Source organism: Patiria miniata, unplaced genomic scaffold (assembly GCF_015706575.1).
Source record: "Patiria miniata isolate m_02_andy unplaced genomic scaffold, ASM1570657v1 HiC_scaffold_30, whole genome shotgun sequence".
Classification (NCBI taxonomy): domain Eukaryota; kingdom Metazoa; phylum Echinodermata; class Asteroidea; order Valvatida; family Asterinidae; genus Patiria; species Patiria miniata.
Genome location: NW_024037070.1, coordinates 9,124,006 through 9,142,930, shown reverse-complemented (window position 1 = coordinate 9,142,930; position 18,925 = coordinate 9,124,006). Strand labels below are relative to the sequence as shown.

At 37.1% G+C, this 18,925-nt stretch overlaps 1 protein-coding gene across 2 annotated transcripts; it reads left to right on the top strand.

The window, feature by feature from the left end:
* The first annotated feature begins 1,224 nt into the window (after window positions 1-1,224).
* Window positions 1,225-18,010, top strand: LOC119739380. Of its 2 annotated transcripts, XM_038214308.1 has the most exons (8): window positions 1,225-1,277; window positions 11,318-11,633; window positions 12,041-13,090; window positions 13,393-13,664; window positions 14,314-14,430; window positions 14,803-14,990; window positions 15,438-15,662; window positions 15,940-18,010. In XM_038214308.1, the coding sequence occupies exons 2-8, from the start codon at window positions 11,372-11,374 to the stop codon at window positions 16,067-16,069; spliced, it is 2,244 nt and encodes a 747-aa protein (XP_038070236.1). In that variant the 5' UTR covers window positions 1,225-1,277; window positions 11,318-11,371; the 3' UTR covers window positions 16,070-18,010. The 2 variants fall into 2 exon arrangements, with proteins under 2 accessions (XP_038070236.1, XP_038070235.1); XM_038214307.1 differs by lacking the exon at window positions 1,225-1,277 and having other exon boundaries at window positions 11,229-11,633.
* The last annotated feature ends 915 nt before the right edge of the window (window positions 18,011-18,925 follow it).

Genomic DNA, 18,925 nt, shown 5'->3' with positions numbered 1-18,925 from the left:
CTCGTGTACTTTTCAAGTTACGGAATTTAAACACAACCACCGTTTTAAAGTTCTGTCCACAGATCACAAAACAGGGGTGCGTTCTTTCAGCAAAACGAAAACAATTCACACACATCCCAATGTGATTCGTTTTCGTTTTGCGGAAAGAACACTCACCTTCTTGTGATTCGTGGATAGAACTTTAAAACGGTGGTTGTGTTTAAAACCCCGCAACTTGAAAGTACATGAGTGATTTGAATGATTCTTGTACTAAAAGAATATATGTACTAAAAGAACAATATTCCCGACATTTGGGTTTCGCTTTTTTGACTCACCCTGTAGTTGCAATTTTGACAAAAGTGGACACAAGTGGCAGACAGATGATGCAAATCCTTCTGGAATTTTGAGCGCTATAACCATGATCAATATCTAAATATTGTCATTGATAATATTTCAATATTGAGGCAGATTGGATTGGGGATATAGCTTACTGTCCGTTCTACCAAATGGTTACATTCCTGATTTAAATAATCCTCTCCAGATATAATTAAGTTATGTTATTAAATCTCCTTCGGATTGTTTGAGAATGTTTTTGAAGAGAATTGTATATGCAGTATACGAATTGTTTTGAATATTAAAATTCCTTTTTTTGCATATTTAATTCATGTCTTCTAGACACAAGACATTTAATCATTCGTTCTTTATTTTTCTATTTTATGTTTCTCGTTTTGAGGGCTTTTTGTGGCGATTTAATATATTTATTTAATGTGCTTTCTTGGGACTTAATTTCATGGAGAGTCAAGTGTAGTATTATTCACCGGGGGGCGGACGTACGCCGCTGGGGGAGTCATTGAACAGATTAAGTATTATTTTTTCTTCAAAGTGGCAAAATTAAGGGCGCCCGAATGGTAGCTGGGGGGGGGGGGGGGGTCAGCCCTCTTCATACCCCGTTGACTTCGAGAGTTTTCCTCTTAGTAATATTTGCATGCATAAGAGTTGGGGTTTGATTGTATAAATGAAAGGGGATACCTCGGCAGAATTCCCTTCACTCCAAATAGAAAAACGTTGACTATTTTTTTTCTAAAAATGGAAATTTAGATAACTCTACCTGATTACTACAACTAATGTACATACCGGCCTGAAAAGTGCCACCTATTGTGAATCGTGCGGTCTGAACAGCGCCCCCTTAGGAAGATGATATCGCCCCCCCCCCCCCCCCCCCCCAACCGTTTACGGAGGCCAAGTGACCTGTGGGGGAAAAAAACCTGTCTAGCTTCCACGTACGGCAGCACTGATGGGTGAGTGCTCTTTTTCACGTCCCCCCCCCCCCCCCCAACAAATCTGACCTAGCTATCTGCGCCCCTGCAAACCCAGTGGGAATTCCTAATTGAGCATGACACACGTCGTTAATGCACGGACCGTGTTTAAAGACAGCCATCTTTTCCGTCTACCCTCGCAACCATGGCTATCCTTTGCACTATGTATGGGAAAAATGTAGTGTTATAGTATCACACGCACATACGGTGATAATATGCGAAATCCTGTACATTTAGCCTGATGCACGGTAGGGATGTATATTGTTGTACATGTATATCACAATGCTTCGCATCATGAAAACAATGTCGACATATCGATTGCCGTTATTTGAATCATGGAGGTAGGAAATTATGCCAATCGATTACATATTGTGCTAAAATTAATGCAAAAAAAACCCAGTTATGACTGGTAACCTTGGGGCAAAATTGAATTTTTTTGGCAAACAATGCACGATGAACATGTGTTGCAATGAATTGCTGTTTATAAATGTATGTGTCGGCTGCAGCATTGAGCCTTGAGGAGTATTATGTGTTGAATTTGATAATGATTGCGATTTCTGGAAGTACAGGAGTCACAAATTATGCAAACATGACAAAAATAAAAACAATGGTGGCATATTGAACATGCTTTCATATTAATAGGTACTTAGGCCGGTCGCAAGCGAGGTTAATATTGGATTGCAATGTGTTTCAGATTCCCTTCAGCATCTTTTCAGCAAATTTGAAACAAATAATTTTTTTGGCCAAAAATTTGAAAAACGGAGAGGGGTTAGCCTTACATTTTTAATGAAATTTGGTAAAAAAAAATGAATTTTCTACAGGCTTTGTAGAAATTCGTTGGAAGGTAAGAGGAGCATCAATAAACATGCAAACACCCAATATTTTGAAGATTTGAGCAAAATTCATTGATTAAAAAAACCCCACTTTTCAGTGATTTTACCCCAAATATTCGTCGAAATTTTGTCTTTAAAAGCTTATCAGTCCATATATCGCATTGAAATGTGTTTCAGGGTCCCTTAAGCATCTTTCAAGCAAATTTGAAACAACTTCATTTTTTGGTCAAAAATTGAAAAACAGCAAGGGGTTAGCCTTACATTTTTGATGAAATTTGGCCAAAAACGACTTTTCTCCCAACATTGCAGAACTTTTGTCTTAAAACGCTTATCTGTCAATATTTCGGATTGGAATGTGTTTCAGGGTCCCTTCAGCATCTTTTCAAGCAAATTGAAACAATTTCATTTTTTGGCCAAAAATTGAAAAAGGCAAGGGGTTAGCCTTACTTTTTTATGAAATTTGGCCAAAAAATGAATTTTCTCCAGACTTTGTAGAAATTCGTTGGAAGGTAAGAGGAGCATCAATAAGCATGCAAACACCCAATATTTTGAAGATTTGAGCAAAATTCATTGATTAAAAAAACCCCCACTTTTCAGTGATTTTACCCCAAATATTCGTCGAAATTTTGTCTTTAAAAGAGTATCAGTCCATATATCGCATTGAAATGTGTTTCAGGGTCCCTTAAGCATCTTTTCAAGCAGATTTGAAACAACTTCATTTTTGGTCAAAAATTGAAAAACAGCAAGGGGTTAGCCTTACATTTTTGATGAAATTTGGCCAAACACGACTTTTCTCCCAACATTGCAGAATCTTTGTCTAAAAACTCTTATCCGTCAATATTTCGGATTGGAATGTATTTCAGGGTCCCTTCAGTATCTTTTCAAGCAAATTGAAACAATTTCATTTTTCGGCCAAAAATTGAAAATGGCAAGGGGTTAGCCTTACTTTTTTATGAAATTTGGCCAAAAAATGAATTTTCTCCAGACTTTGTAGAAATTTGTTGGAAGGTAAGAGGAGCATCAATTAACATGCAAACACCCAATATTTTGAAGATTTGAGCAAAATTCATTGATTAAAAAAACCCCACTTTTCAGTGATTTTCCCCCAAATATTCGTCGAAATTTTGTCTTTAAAAGAGTATCAGTCCATATATCGCATTGAAATGTGTTTCAGGGTCCCTTCAGCATCTTTTCGAGCAAATTTGAAACAACTTCATTTTTTGGTCAAAAATTGAAAAACAGCAAGGGGTTAGCCTGACATTTTTGATGAAATTTGGCCAAAAACGACTTTTCTCCCAAAATTGCAGAACTTTTGTCTTAAAACGCTTATCTGTCAATATTTCGGATTGGAATGTGTTTTAGGGTCCCTTCAGCATCTTTCCAAGCAAATTGAAACAATTTCATTTTTGGACAAAAATTGAAAAAAGGCAAGGGGTTAGCCTTACTTTTTTATGAAATTTTGCCAAAAAATGAATTTTCTCCAGACTTTGTAGAAATTCGTTGGAAGGTAAGGGGAGCATCAATAAACATCCAAACACCCAATATTTTGAAGGTTTGAGCAAAATTCATTGATTAAAAAAACCCCACTTTTCAGTGATTTTACCCCAAATATTCGTCGAAATTTTGTCTTTAAAGCTTATCAGTCCATATATCGCATTGAAATGTGTTTCAGGGTCCCTTAAGCATCTTTTCAAGCAGATTTGAAACAACTTCATTTTTGGTCAAAAATTGAAAAACAGCAAGGGGTTAGCCTTACATTTTTGATGAAATTTGGCCAAACACGACTTTTCTCCCAACATTGCAGAATCTTTGTCTAAAAACTCTTATCCGTCAATATTTCGGATTGGAATGTATTTCAGGGTCCCTTCAGTATCTTTTCAAGCAAATTGAAACAATTTCATTTTTCGGCCAAAAATTGAAAATGGCAAGGGGTTAGCCTTACTTTTTTATGAAATTTGGCCAAAAAATGAATTTTCTCCAGACTTTGTAGAAATTTGTTGGAAGGTAAGAGGAGCATCAATTAACATGCAAACACCCAATATTTTGAAGATTTGAGCAAAATTCATTGATTAAAAAACCCCCACTTTTCAGTGATTTTCCCCCAAATATTCGTCGAAATTTTGTCTTTAAAAGAGTATCAGTCCATATATCGCATTGAAATGTGTTTCAGGGTCCCTTCAGCATCTTTTCAAGCAAATTTGAAACAACTTCATTTTTTGGTCAAAAATTGAAAAACAGCAAGGGGTTAGCCTTACATTTTTGATGAAATTTGGCCAAAAACGACTTTTCTCCCAACGTTGCAGAATCTTTGTCTAAAAACGCTTATCTGTCAATATTTCGGATTGGAATGTGTTTCAGGGTCCCTTCAGCATCTTTCCAAGCAAATTGAAATAGTTTCATTTTTTGGCCAAAAATTGAAAAAAGGCAAGGGGTTAGCCTTACTTTTTTATGAAATTTGGCCAAAAAATGAATTTTCTCCAGACTTCGTTGGAAGGTAAGAGGAGCATCAATTAACATGCAAACACCCAATATTTTGAAGATTTGAGCAAAATTCATTGATAAAAAAACCCCACTTTTCAGTGATTTTACCCCAAATATTCGTCGAAATTTTGTCTTTAAAAGAGTATCAGTCCATATATCGCATTGAAAAAGAGTATCAGTCCATATATCGCATTGAAATGTGACAAAAATTGCAAGGGGTTAGCCTTAAATTTTTAACAGATTTGGCCAAAATATGAATTTCTTTGTATTTATATATCTGTCCCTAAATCGAGATGAAATGTGTTCGAGGGGCCTTAAGGAGTCTTTCCATGGAGTTTGGAGCAATTTCATTTTTTGACAAAAATTGACAAAAATTGCAAGGGGTTAGCCTTACATTTTTTATGAAATTTGGCCAAAATATGAATTTCTTTGTATTGATGTATCTGTCCCTAAATCGAGTTGGAATGTGTTCGAGGGGCCCTTAGGAGGCTTTCCATGGAGTTTGGAGCAATTTCATTTTTTGACCAAAATTGACAAAAATTGCAAGGGGTTAGCCTTACATTTTTAATAGATTTGGCCAAAATATGAATTTCTTTGTATTGATATATCTGTCCCTAAATCGAGATGAAATGTGTTCGAGGGGCCTTAAGGAGTCTTTCCATGGAGTTTGGAGCAATTTCATTTTTTGACAAAAATTGACAAAAATTGCAAGGGGTTAGCCTTACATTTTTTATGAAATTTGGCCAAAATATGAATTTCTTTGTATTGATGTATCAGTCCCTAAATCGAGTTGGAATGTGTTCGAGGGGCCCTTAGGAGTCTTTCCATGGAGTTTGGAGCAATTTCATTTTTTGACAAAAATTGACAAAAATTGCAAGGGGTTAGCCTTACATTATTTTTGTAATTTGGCCAAAATATGAATTTCTTTGTATTGATGTATCTGTCCCTAAATCGAGATGAAATGTGTTCGAGGGGCCTTTAGGAGTCTTTCCATGGAGTTTGGAGCAATTTCATTTTTTGACCAAAATTGACAAAAATTGCAAGGGGTTAGCCTTACATTTTTTTATGAAATTTGGCCAAAATATGAATTTCTTTGTATTGATATATCTGTCCCTAAATCGAGTTGGAATGTGTTCAAGGGGCCCTTAGGAGGCTTTCTATGAAGTTTGGAGCAATTTCTTTTTTTGCCAAAATTGACAAAAATTGCAAGGGGTTAGCCTTACATTTTTAATAGATTTGGCCAAAATATGAATTTCTTTGTATTGATATATCTGTCCCTAAATCGAGATGAAATGTGTTCGAGGGGCCTTAAGGAGTCTTTCCATGGAGTTTGGAGCAATTTCATTTTTTGACAAAAATTGACAAAAATTGCAAGGGGTTAGCCTTACATTTTTTATGAAATTTGGCCAAAATATGAATTGCTTTGTATTGATATATCTGTCCCTAAATCGAGTTGGAATGTGTTCGAGGGGCCCTTAGGAGGCTTTCCATGGAGTTTGGAGCAATTTCATTTTTTGACCAAAATTGACAAAAATTGCAAGGGGTTAGCTTTACATTTGTTATGAAATTTGGCCAAAATATGAATTTCTTTGTATTGATATATCTGTCCCTAAATCGAGATGAAATGTGTTCGAGGGGCCTTTAGGAGTCTTTCCATGGAGTTTGGAGCAATTTCATTTTTTGACCAAAATTGACAAAAATTGCAAGGGGTTAGCCTTACATTTTTTATGAAATTTGGCCAAAATATGAATTTCTTTGTATTTATATATCTGTCCCTAAATCGAGATGAAATGTGTTCGAGGGGCCTTAAGGAGTCTTTCCATGGAGTTTGGAGCAATTTCATTTTTGACAAAAATTGACAAAAATTGCAAGGGGTTAGCCTTACATTTTTTATGAAATTTGGCCAAAATATGAATTTCTTTGTATTGATGTATCTGTCCCTAAATCGAGATGAAATGTGTTCGAGGGGCCTTTAGGAGTCTTTCCATGGAGTTTGGAGCAATTTCATTTTCTGACCAAAATTGACAAAAATTGCAAGGGGTTAGCCTTACATTTTTTATGAAATTTGGCCAAAATATGAATTTCTTTGTATTGATATGTCTGTCCCTAAATCGAGTTGGAATGTGTTCGAGGGGCCCTTAGGAGGCTTTCCATGGAGTTTGGAGCAATTTCATTTTTTGACCAAAATTGACAAAAATTGCAAGGGGTTAGCTTTACATTTTTTATGAAATTTGGCCAAAATATGAATTTCTTTGTATTGATATATCTGTCCCTAAATGGAGATGAAATGTGTTCGAGGGGCCTTTAGGAGTCTTTCCCTGGAGTTTGGAGCAATTTCATTTTTTGACCAAAATTGACAAAAATTGCAAGGGGTTAGCCTTACATTTTTTATGAAATTTGGCCAAAATATGAATTTCTTTGTATTTATATATCTGTCCCTAAATCGAGATGAAATGTGTTCGAGGGGCCTTAAGGAGTCTTTCCATGGTGTTTGGAGCTATTTCATTTTTTGACAAAAATTGACAAAAATTGCAAGGGGTTAGCCTTACATTTTTTATGAAATTTGGCCAAAATATGAATTTCTTTGTATTGATGTATCTGTCCCTAAATCGAGATGAAATGTGTTCGAGGGGCCTTTAGGAGTCTTTCCATGGAGTTTGGAGCAATTTCATTTTTTGACAAAAATTGACAAAAATTGCAAGGGGTTAGCCTTACATTTTTAATAGATTTGGCCAAAATATGAATTTCTTTGTATTGATATATCTGTCCCTAAATCGAGATGAAATGTGTTCGAGGGGCCTTAAGGAGTCTTTCCATGGAGTTTGGAGCAATTTCATTTTTTGACAAAAATTGACAAAAATTGCAAGGGGTTAGCCTTACATTTTTTTATGAAATTTGGCCAAAATATGAATTGCTTTGTATTGATATATCTGTCCCTAAATCGAGTTGGAATGTGTTCGAGGGGCCCTTAGGAGGCTTTCCATGGAGTTTGGAGCAATTTCATTTTTTGACCAAAATTGTCAAAAATTGCAAGGGGTTAGCCTTACATTTTTTATGAAATTTGGCCAAAATATGAATTTCTTTGTATTGATGTATCTTTCCCTAAATCGAGTTGGAATGTGTTCGAGGGGCCCTTAGGAGGCTTTCCATGGAGTTTGGAGCAATTTCATTTTTTGACAAAAATTGGCAAAAATTGCAAGGGGTTAGCCTTACATTTTTTTTGAAATTTGGCCAAAATATGAATTTCTTTGTATTGATGTATCTGTCCCTAAATCGAGATGAAATGTGTTCGAGGGGCCTTTAGGAGTCTTTCCATGGAGTTGGAGCAATTTCATTTTTTGACCAAAATTGACAAAAATTGCAAGGGGTTAGCCTTACATTTTTTATGAAATTTGGCCAAAATATGAATTTCTTTGTATTGATATATCTGTCCCTAAATCGAGTTGGAATGTGTTCAAGGGGCCCTTAGGAGGCTTTCTATGAAGATTGGAGCAATTTCATTTTTTTGCCAAAATTGACAAAAATTGCAAGGGGTTAGCCTTACATTTTTAATAGATTTGGCCAAAATATGAATTTCTTTGTATTGATATATCTGTCCCTAAATCGAGATGAAATGTGTTCGAGGGGCCTTAAGGAGTCTTTCCATGGAGTTTGGAGCAATTTCATTTTTTGACAAAAATTGACAAAAATTGCAAGGGGTTAGCCTTACATTTTTTATGAAATTTGGCCAAGATATGAATTTCTTTGTATTGATATATCTGTCCCTAAATCGAGTTGGAATGTGTTCAAGGGGCCCTTAGGAGGCTTTCCATGAAGTTTGGAGCAATTTAATTTTTTGACCAAAACTGACAAAACTTGCAAGGGGTTAGCCTTACATTTTTTATGAAATTTGGCCAAAATACGAATTTCTTTGTATTGATATATCTTTTCCCTAAATGAGTTGGAATGTGTTCGAGGGGCCTTTAGGAGTCTTTCCATGGAGTTTGGAGCAATTTCATTTTTTTGACCAAAATTGACAAAAATTGCAAGGGGTTAGCCTTACATTTTTATGAAATTTGGCCAAAATATGAATTTCTTTGTATTGATATATCTGTCCCTAAATCGAGTTGGAATGTGTTCGAGGGGCCCTTAGGAGGCTTTCCATGGAGTTTGGAGCAATTTCATTTTTTGACCAAAATTTACAAAAATTGCAAGGGGTTAGCCTTACATTTTTTATGAAATTTGGCCAAAATATGAATTTCTTTGTATTGATATATCTGTCCCTAAATCGAGTTGGAATGTGTTCGAGGGGCCCTTAGGAGGCTTTCCATGGAGTTTGGAGCAATTTTATTTTTTGACCAAAATTGACAAAAATTGCAAGGGGTTAGCCTTACATTTTTTATGAAATTTGGCCAAAATATGAATTTCTTTTAATTGACATATTTGTCCCTAAATCGAGATAAAATGTGTTCGAGGGGCCTTAAGGAGTCTTTCCATGGAGTTTGGAGCAATTTCATTTTTTGACCAAAATTGACAAAAATTGCAAGGGGTTAGCCTTACATTTTTTATGAAATTTGGCCAAAATATGAATTTCTTTGTATTGATATATCTGTCCCTAAATGAGTTGGAATGTGTTCAAGGGGCCCTTAGGAGTTTTTCTAGGAATTTTGGAGCAATTTCATTTTTTGACCAAAATTGACAAAAATTGCAAGGGGTTAGCCTTACATTTTTAATGAAATTTGGCCAAAATATGAATTTCTTTTAATTGACATATTTGTCCCTAAATCGAGATGAAATGTGTTCGAGGGGCCTTTAGGAGTCTTTCCATGGAGATTGGAGCAATTTCATTTTTTCAGGGTCCCTTAAGCATCTTTTCAAGCAAATTTGAAACAACTTCATTTTTTGGTCAAAATTGAAAAACAGCAAGGGGTTAGCCTTACATTTTTGATGAAATTTGGCCAAAAACGACTTTTCTCCCAACATTGCAGAATCTTTGTCTAAAAACGCTTATCTGTCAATATTTCGGATTGGAATGTGTTTCAGGGTCCCTTCAGCATCTTTCCAAGCAAATTGAAATAATTTCATTTTTTGGCCAAAAATTGAAAAAAGGCAAGGGGTTAGCCTTACTTTTTTATGAAATTTTGCCAAAAAATGAATTTTCTCCAGACTTTGTAGAAATTCGTTGGAAGGTAAGAGGAGCATCAATAAACATGCAAACACCCAATATTTTGAAGATTTGAGCAAAATTCACTGATTAAAAAAACCCCACTTTTCAGTGATTTTACCCCAAATATTCGTCGAAATTTTGTCTTTAAAAGCTTATCAGTCCATATATCGCATTGAAATGTGTTTCAGGGTCCCTTAAGCATCTTTTTAAGCCGTGGTTGGTAACAGATTATACCAGAATTTTATTTTAACACCCTCATTTATGTAAGAAAAAGTTGGGGTTTTTGTTAGCATTTGTCGGTTATTAATTTTCAATAATCCGATACTTTTTTTGGAATCCGATGACTATCATTCATTTTTGCGAAATTGGGCCTTCCATAGTTTGCCCATGTTTGCTGATCCGTAGTTGTCAAGACCATAGTACGGAGCTATAAAAAGGACCGACTGTACTTTGTGCCTGTGTGAACTATTCACGTTGATCGTATTCAGCTTTGTGGATCACAACAAAAGATCAGCTTGCCGTTAAACCAGTGCAATAAACGTTTTCGGTTGGGTACCGTACATATGTTCCCCTATACCGATGTGCCCCGCATACCGTTGTTCCCCAAGCCTAAACCTGACCCTAACCCGTAAGGATTTCGGGGAACATCGGTATTGGGGAACATCGGGTAGACCCCTTTTTTCTGTGTATATTGCAGTTCATTGTGAGTTGCTCTGTGCCCTTTGACCTTATGGCGTCACCAAAAGTTTCTATAGCTGTTGACAACATTTCTGAGAAAAGTTTGCTCACTTGTCTACTGCCATCTACAGACACAACAACGAAGCACCAAAGAGAAGAAATTTACGACAGTAAAATACTCAACATTCTCGTAACTTTTCGTGCTCATAACATTGAGGTTTCTGCCCGGAATGACATCACAGTTTTGCTCATGTATATAGAAATTTGCATTGTAATAAAAACAAAAAGGCACCAAACTACCCTTGAAAATGGCAATACGAAAATTAAAAATAAGGTTAAATGGGACACAAAGGTGCATTTTCAAGGACTGCATAAACAAATTACATTGCACAGTACGTGCCGTGGGCCATGGCATATCTCTGTCAGCTATAGATGGGACAGTGCAAAATAACAAATTCCGATTATATTAGGAAAACTTCGTTGTCAGACGTATTTTTAACCAAAAGAGCTGCGTTGAATTAATTTAAAAATAAGCACTTCCATCGAAACTTTAGAATAATAAACGATACGTATGGAATGTATACTACAGCAAAAAAAAAAATGAAAAAAACAACCCCCCCCCCAAAAAAAAAACCCGGCACTGCTTTTCGCATGTAAAACATCTATCCTTGCGTGTATCATAAACTAGAAAAATCCGTGTGCATATGCCCCTCGCACCATAGTGCATAGAAAAGGCAATATAATCGGGCTCACTGATGCATAACCAATTTCATTCAGTGGGAATTCAATGGAAAAGAATTAACCTGAACAAAAGGGTGAGGTCGGCGGTATATGACTGCTGAGAGTATGCCCTTGTACATGTACATGTATTTATACATTTACAGTTTCACCACAAGCAGGACGTTCAGGAGTATCCGCGGAGAACTGAGACAGGTTTCATGGATATGAAATCGTCATCATCGATCGATCTACCAGATATATTCAGTCCGGATGATTCAGTCTCATCTCATGGGAGACCAGGCGGGCGAGTGTTCGGCGGCGCAGGCCGGTCGCATCCGTCCTCCGTGAAATCCGCGGGGCCGCTCAGAAACCTGTCTCTACAAACCTTCTTTAGACTGATGGCCTTAACTGTCGTTTGTACGACCACGTTTGCACTCTATTATATCAACAGTGGCGTCATCAGGAATACAACACCTACAGGTGAGATACATTTTCATTTTTTTTTTGAATTCCGTATAAATTCTATATCGTATACATCTTGTCGAATGTTTATCAGCATTTTACAAAAGGCCTCCGGATTTTCAAAGAGGACGATTTTTACCGAGGGTTGTGTTGGAAACGGTTTATTAAACCCAACATGTGTTAAAGGCTCAAAAACTTCAACCCAGAATCACAGTTAAAAGTAAATCTTACTTCTTTTAATGAAAAAAAAATAGGCCTATTCAGGGTTTACACACTGTAAATTAATTTGCAGTTCCTCATTGAATAACAGAACAAGTACACACGCTAAAATTACTTTTAAGGGCCATGAAATATTATATGGTTTTGCGAGTGATTAATTTTAAATTTCGAACAAGATAACTATTAGTTTGTGATTTTGATTCCAGCGACCACGGACCGTGGTGATATAGCTAGACAGGTGTTGAAGAACCCAGCAGCAACCAACAAACCAACAGACAGAATAGCACCACCGCTTAACCATCCGAGTGGAGTGCAAAATACATCAACAGCCAAATTGACAAGTGGAGTCCAAAATATATCACCGGTCAACATTCCTAGTGGAGTCCAAAATATATCACCGGCCAAATTGCCAAGTGGGGTCCAAAATATATCACCGGTCAACATTCCTAGTGGAGTCCAAAATATATCACCGGCCAAATTGCCAAGTGGGGTCCAAAATATATCACCGGTCAACATTCCTAGTGGAGTCCAAAATATATCACCAGCCAAACTTCCAAGTGGAGTCCAAAATATATCACCGGTCAACATTCCTAGTGGAGTCCAAAATATATCACCGGCCAAATTGCCAAGTGGGGTCCAAAATATATCACCGGTCAACATTCCTAGTGGAGTCCAAAATATATCACCGGCCAAATTGCCAAGTGGGGTCCAAAATATATCACCGGTCAACATTCCTAGTGGAGTCCAAAATATATCACCAGCCAAACTTCCAAGTGGAGTCCAAAATATATCACCGGTCAACATTCCTAGTGGAGTCCAAAATATATCACCGGCCAAATTGCCAAGTGGTGCACCGTATATATCACCGGCCAAAATTCCAAGTGGAGTCCAAAATATATCACCAGCCAAATTGCCAAGTGGAGTCCAAAATACATATCCGGGTGGAGTCCAAAATGCGTCACCGGCCAAAATTCCAACTGGAGTTCAAAATACATCACCAGCCAAATTGCCAAGTGGAGTCCAAAATACATATCCGGGTGGAGTCCAAAATGCGTCACCGGCCAAAATTCCAACTGGAGTTCAAAATACTTCACCAGCCAAATATCCAAGTGGAGTCCAAAATATATCACCGGCCAAATTGCCAAGTGGAGGCCAAAATACTTCGCCAGCTAACCCTTCAGGAAGCGCTAAAGCAACACAACTTCTAGGAGATTCAAGAAAAACTTGTCCAGAGCTGAAGAAGATACCGAACCTCTGTAAGTAACTTGACAAGGATCACAAATTAAGATGTACTCAACTTCTCAACTTAATTACAAAACAAAAGTTTTGAAATTGTGACATAGGCCTAATGCTTCATGATTTCCCACAGAAAAATCAGCAACCAATACTTTTCAAAATCACATAAATAATTTTATAAAAATGCAGTAATCAGAAGGGTGTAAATCGGCATCACGTGACCATAACATGCCAAGTTGTAAACAAGTATGACATGATGGTCTGTAAAACACTTATAAATGAACTGTGTCGATTTTGTTGTGTCGTTTTCACAATTCTGCAGCCGGTGCAGCCAAAGAACTGCATCTAGAGGAAACTCCGATGACCACAGTAGAATCTCAAGTCTTCGGGAATATGAGAGACAAGATTCTACACCTCGTGGAAGAGGGCAACCGACAAATGAGGGCGCCCTCGCTGCAGACGCCCTCTACGGGAGGAACGGGTAGCTACGATCGCCTGTTGGGAAGTCTCATCCCGCTTGAGGCGATGCTAGACAATTACTCCTACTTACCCGGAGGACACTGGAGGCCAATGCACTGCACACCGAGATGGAAGGTAACTAAATGGAGCAGCTTAGAGATGCTAAGTGACTTTTATGCCTGCCTCTTTTGACTGTATGTAGCACATTGAACACCAGCTAACTTTCTCTACGAATAGTGCCGCCCTTTTTATTTTTTTACATTCGTTCAAAAAATCCTGTCAAACTGTTTCATTTGATTTTTCTTTTAAAGATTCCGGGAGCAACAGCACTTGAGATTTAACGCAGAATCAAAACATACAAAACTTTAAAGTTTAGGTGCAATGGATATTTCTCGAGAAGTGATACGGTGAAAATACATGCCATCTCTTTGAGTGAAATCTTGTATTTAGCTTACTGACTCCAAGCTTACCAAGAACAACATACAGTCCTCTAATTTGGGTTGCTAGGTTAGTATTTTATACTTCTTTAAAACTATACAAACAAGATACGCAAGATAAGGTGGAAGATGGAAAAATGGTTTGCAGGCTAAACTTTAAAAATGTTGGCGTGGTATAGAAGATGCATTCCTGGCAGGCATCTTGGAGTTGTGGACTTTTATTCCACAGACCAACACATGGGTAGACCTCTTGCTCTTTCATTGTTATTAAATTAAAATGACATAAGAACCTTAAATATGGCTTCCGAACGCAAAAACTCTGTATGAAACCCTCCTTCTCTACCCAGGTTGCCATCATCATTCCTTACAGACATCGGGAGTATCACTTGCCGATATTAATAAGACGTCTCGTTCCTATGCTCCAGAAACAACTCCTGCAGTTTGCTATCTACTCCGTGAACCAGGTAGGTTGGTGGTGATCAGTGTGGTGAGATGGTTAGCTCTACATCACCACTTCCACCATCAGCACCATTTGTAATGTATCACTAACAATTAAAACAATGAGATGTATATAGGACAGCTGAAGTTGTTTTACTGCTCAACCAGCATAACCGCCTTGAAAAATCAAGAAAATTAGCACAGGAAAAACATTTATTAAAAGAGACAACAGCCAGGGTATTCTAAATTGGGTTATGACAAAAGCTGGGAATTGGACCGTTTCCGAATCGGAAAATTTACTCTTCGGCTACGGACATTTGGTGCAGTGTGTCTGGAAAAAGTAAGCAGTATCCTAAGATTCAGACATGGCTGACCGACAACCTCTTGTTCCCAAACAGGAAAACAACATGCCTTTCAACCGCGCCATGTTGATGAACGTAGGCTTCCTAGAATCTCTGAAGTTCTCTAACTGGGACTGTTTTGTCCTGCACGATGTGGACCACGTGCCTCTGAGTGATCTGAATGACTACGGGTGTACAAACATGCCAAAACGAATGTTATCTGGATCGGATAGATGGAACTACAGGTACGTTGACACCCGTTTTACAATGAAAGTGTACAACCAATTTCGGACGCAGCTTCCGACTGTTAACGAGAAATAGTTCGACAAATTTCGGTCACCAAGAAGAGTACTTCTTGGTGACGTAATCAAGTGGCCACGTGATAGCGGTGGTATATAAGCCTACCCGATCCAAGAATCGTCGGGTCGTGGAACCAGACTAATGGCCGGTGTACATAAACAACTACACTGCAAAAAAAGTGTAGTGTTAATTTAACACCATTCGATATCTATATAGGACAACACCAGTAAAATTTAACACCAGATGGTCCTATATAGATACCAACAGTGTAAATTTAACACTGCAGTTTTTGCAGTGTACGGTAACTTAAGCCGATGGTAATACACTTTAATACATGTAGTAAAGGATAGGAACATTCTTTCCTGATCATACATTATTTTGTCCATTGTCAGAATACCTTATCACAATTTCTTCGGAGCCGTCACTGGTATGACGAGGGAGAATATACGGACCATCAACGGCTTCCCCAACGTATACTGGGGCTGGGGAGGCGAGGACGATGAGATCTTTGAACGAGTGAGGGCGCGCAACCTTAATGTTTATAGGACCACAGGACCTGAGAATTACTACAAGGTCATCACACATCACCACATGAGCTCTCCAGCGATGAAAGAAAGGTACGTTTCTCAGAGTTTGTGCAGAATTGTGAAGAAATGGAACAAACTTGTGATACATTTGCATTAATAAATCGTATGAAATGTAAAAACCATCTGCTGGCAGAACTCACGAGAACACATAATAAAGTAAGCACATTTCATAACCCAAATTTACATGAACTTGCTACTCACGCCTTCACCGTTCAACCTTCGTTGCTTGATTTACTAATGATATCAGTCACATGACAGTCACGTAAGAGATTAAAGTCACATTGGCGTCTGATGATTTTTTTTTCAGGTTCGATCTTCTCCGTTCGTTCAGATCTCGCTACCAACAAGATGGACTGAACAACATCAGATACACCAGACCACTCATAGAACTCCATACTCTGTACACTAACATATCTGTAAACATCCAAAAGGTATAAATTGCAGATATTTCCAGAGGTGTAGTAATCTGAAAATGTTGTGTCAACGAGGCAGAACTTTACATGCCATATATGTTGGATCTACGGACAAATAGGTATTAAACTGGCAATATTTTTACGACAGAAAACATTCATATCCCGTATTGCAGCATAGCATTGATATATTCAATTGATAATGCTCAACAGAACTTCCGTTATCAGCTGATGAGTGATTGATGCTCATAACAATTCATTTAATGAATTGTTATGAACATTAATTACTCATGAATGTTTTAATCAATTGAACTAATGTTTGAGGCAACTCACCTGAAGTAACGGCATTTATTCCATTGACATGGGCTGATTTTTATCCGATATTTAAGTCAATTTGACAATTTTAAGCAACTTAGAAATGAGGGATGTTCATCGTGTCGGTAGTTTCAGTATGAAACACAGGCCTGGATTATTCAACAAGCACATCGGTAGGCACTGTCTAGGGCCTACGAAAAATTCGGGGACCTATGAAAAATTTGAGGGCCAACGAAAATATCACAGTGTGGCCTGGTTTGCTTAGTATCGCTTAGCATCAACATGACATTGGTGTACATGAATATCCTATAGGGTGCAGTAGGGCCTACGGAACACTTAATCCGGTCCTGATGACACAGGGGATTATTTTTTATACTAAATTAATTATATTAATATAATGTTTTTTAGAATAAGACTGCTGAATGTTAATATCCAGTTTTTATATTCCATTTTATTTTTAAATGTCGGTTTGTACAGAGGACTCATTACTTTCCACTTAAAGTGGATAAACTATTATTTTCCTATTTATTTCGGGATGATAACTGCTTTACTAAAATCTTTCTAGGGATTTGGGAAATTGTCGAAGCGGAACTTCCACAATATCGATCAGTTAATTGATACTGTCCCTCTACTCAGCTTAATGGGAGACTTTTGAGACGCTTGGTGGCACCAAATCATACCGATTCATTAGGCCACGCCCACAGCGCACGTGGGGCAACAACACGTGCGTCCCTTCAATCAACGCCACAAATGAATATAGAAATTCGCATTAGCATAAAAACCCAAAAGGTACCAAAGCGCCCCTAAAAAAGGCAAAAATGAAAATTGAAAATTAGGTTAATGGGACACAAATGGAAAGATTATTGGTAAGCTAAGAAACCACAACAAACAACAAATGCATCACATAACATATTGTTTGTAACCTTTTAAATTTTGTATTTTTGCGTAACATACTTTTCTTAGCTCGGCTGATGTATTTACCTATAGGGCTCTATGAAATCGGTTTTATTTTGAACTCGAAATATTCATATTTCTATTTTTGTACATTTTCCTAAGTTATTTATATACTAAATATGATAAACAGACTCCGTGAGTCGTATGAAGATGGACATTTTGTAAAAAAAAAAGAGGTGAAAACCTATAAAGTTATGTTCTTCTAAAACAATTACAAAATGTATCTCATTATGCCTTGACACTGAAAGAGTCATTTTGGGTATTTTTAGTAAATATTTCGCTGTAGATCTCAGCTGTGCAATGTGAGTGCCTCTAAAATTGGGAAAATATGAAAAGCCGTCAATGTTAGATAAAGGTTTAGCCTCGATACACGTAAGCGTGTGTAGTTATTGCTATTCATAAGCAACTCTGTGTCATTTGGTACTTCTGCAAGAACTTGAAGTTTTCAATTGAATATTTTTGTTTAAGTAATGATTAAAATCATAGTTGATTTCATGTTTTGAATTTGGTTTGAGGATTGAACATTTATGGTAATGGTGATTCTGGCTCTATGATAATACTGATTACAAAATTAAAAACTTTTAATTCCAGCCTCGCAAGAATGCACACAAAAACAATCTCAAAATGTTTATACATTATTTTGCATTCCATTTACTTGAAAAAATACTTAAAGATTAAACTGCGTAATGGCCCGTATGCTATTGTTTTTTTGTTGTTGATATGTTAATATACATTTTAGTTAAGGAGCAAAGGTTCAAATGATGAAAACAAAATAAACCTCAAACTTTGCTCAGAACTTGCTGGACAGTACTTTCGCCAATCTACAACATCGCATGCTGCATCTCCTCTCTAAATTCCAAAGAGTGAAATTAGGGACTACGTTTTAGAGTGAAAATCACTCTCATTTTACATTGAAAAAGTCTGAAAAAAGAACCACCTCAGTCGAAGCCCGAGTGAAAACTCGATCTTTACGATTGAAGAAATTTCACTCTAAAACGTCTAGTCCCTAGTTTCCGACTGTGGGAGTGAATCTTCACTCGAATGGAGTGAATTTTCACTCTTCGGAATTTAGAGAGTACATGTACATATGCTCAGTCAACCGTGAATGTAATGACATGACCAGTGTGTCATTTTAAAGAGGAGATTCAACCCTAACAGAGGATATCTCCCTTTGATTCACATGTGCCCTACTTCTGTTTACATTAGCAATAATATCACAGTTTCGGTTTTTGTATTCACCCTGTATAGGTCTACGCTGTTTGTACGTATTTGTGGTTGTTCATTGTTTCACAATTTGCCTTGCTCGCCTGTTTATTTTATGAAATGTCAAAACGAATGCAAACGGGTTATACAATGCAGTACCCTTTTTTATAAAGAACTTTCAAAGAAGAAACTCTGAAAACAACCGATGAATACACTATACAATTTCTATAAATGTAATGTTGTAATCTCAAACAACTCTGACAGCCAGGTTGGAACGAGAGCCGCCAACAAGCTCCCACAAGAGGGGCACAAGTGCAATGTACTTAAGCACTTGTTGCGAATACTTGCTTTTATATATATTGATCTGGACAACTGGAAAAAATATACTTCATATTTAAAAAATAAAATACT

Bases quoted from the DNA above. Each gene is read 5' to 3' on its own strand.
- LOC119739380 (XM_038214308.1), top strand. From the start codon at position 11,372: ATGGATATGAAATCGTCATCATCGATCGATCTACCAGATATATTCAGT. The intron at 13,091-13,392 runs GTAAGTAACTTG...ACAATTCTGCAG, and splicing joins GAAGAAGATACCGAACCTCT to CCGGTGCAGCCAAAGAACTG. The intron at 14,991-15,437 runs GTACGTTGACAC...GTCCATTGTCAG, and splicing joins TCGGATAGATGGAACTACAG to AATACCTTATCACAATTTCT.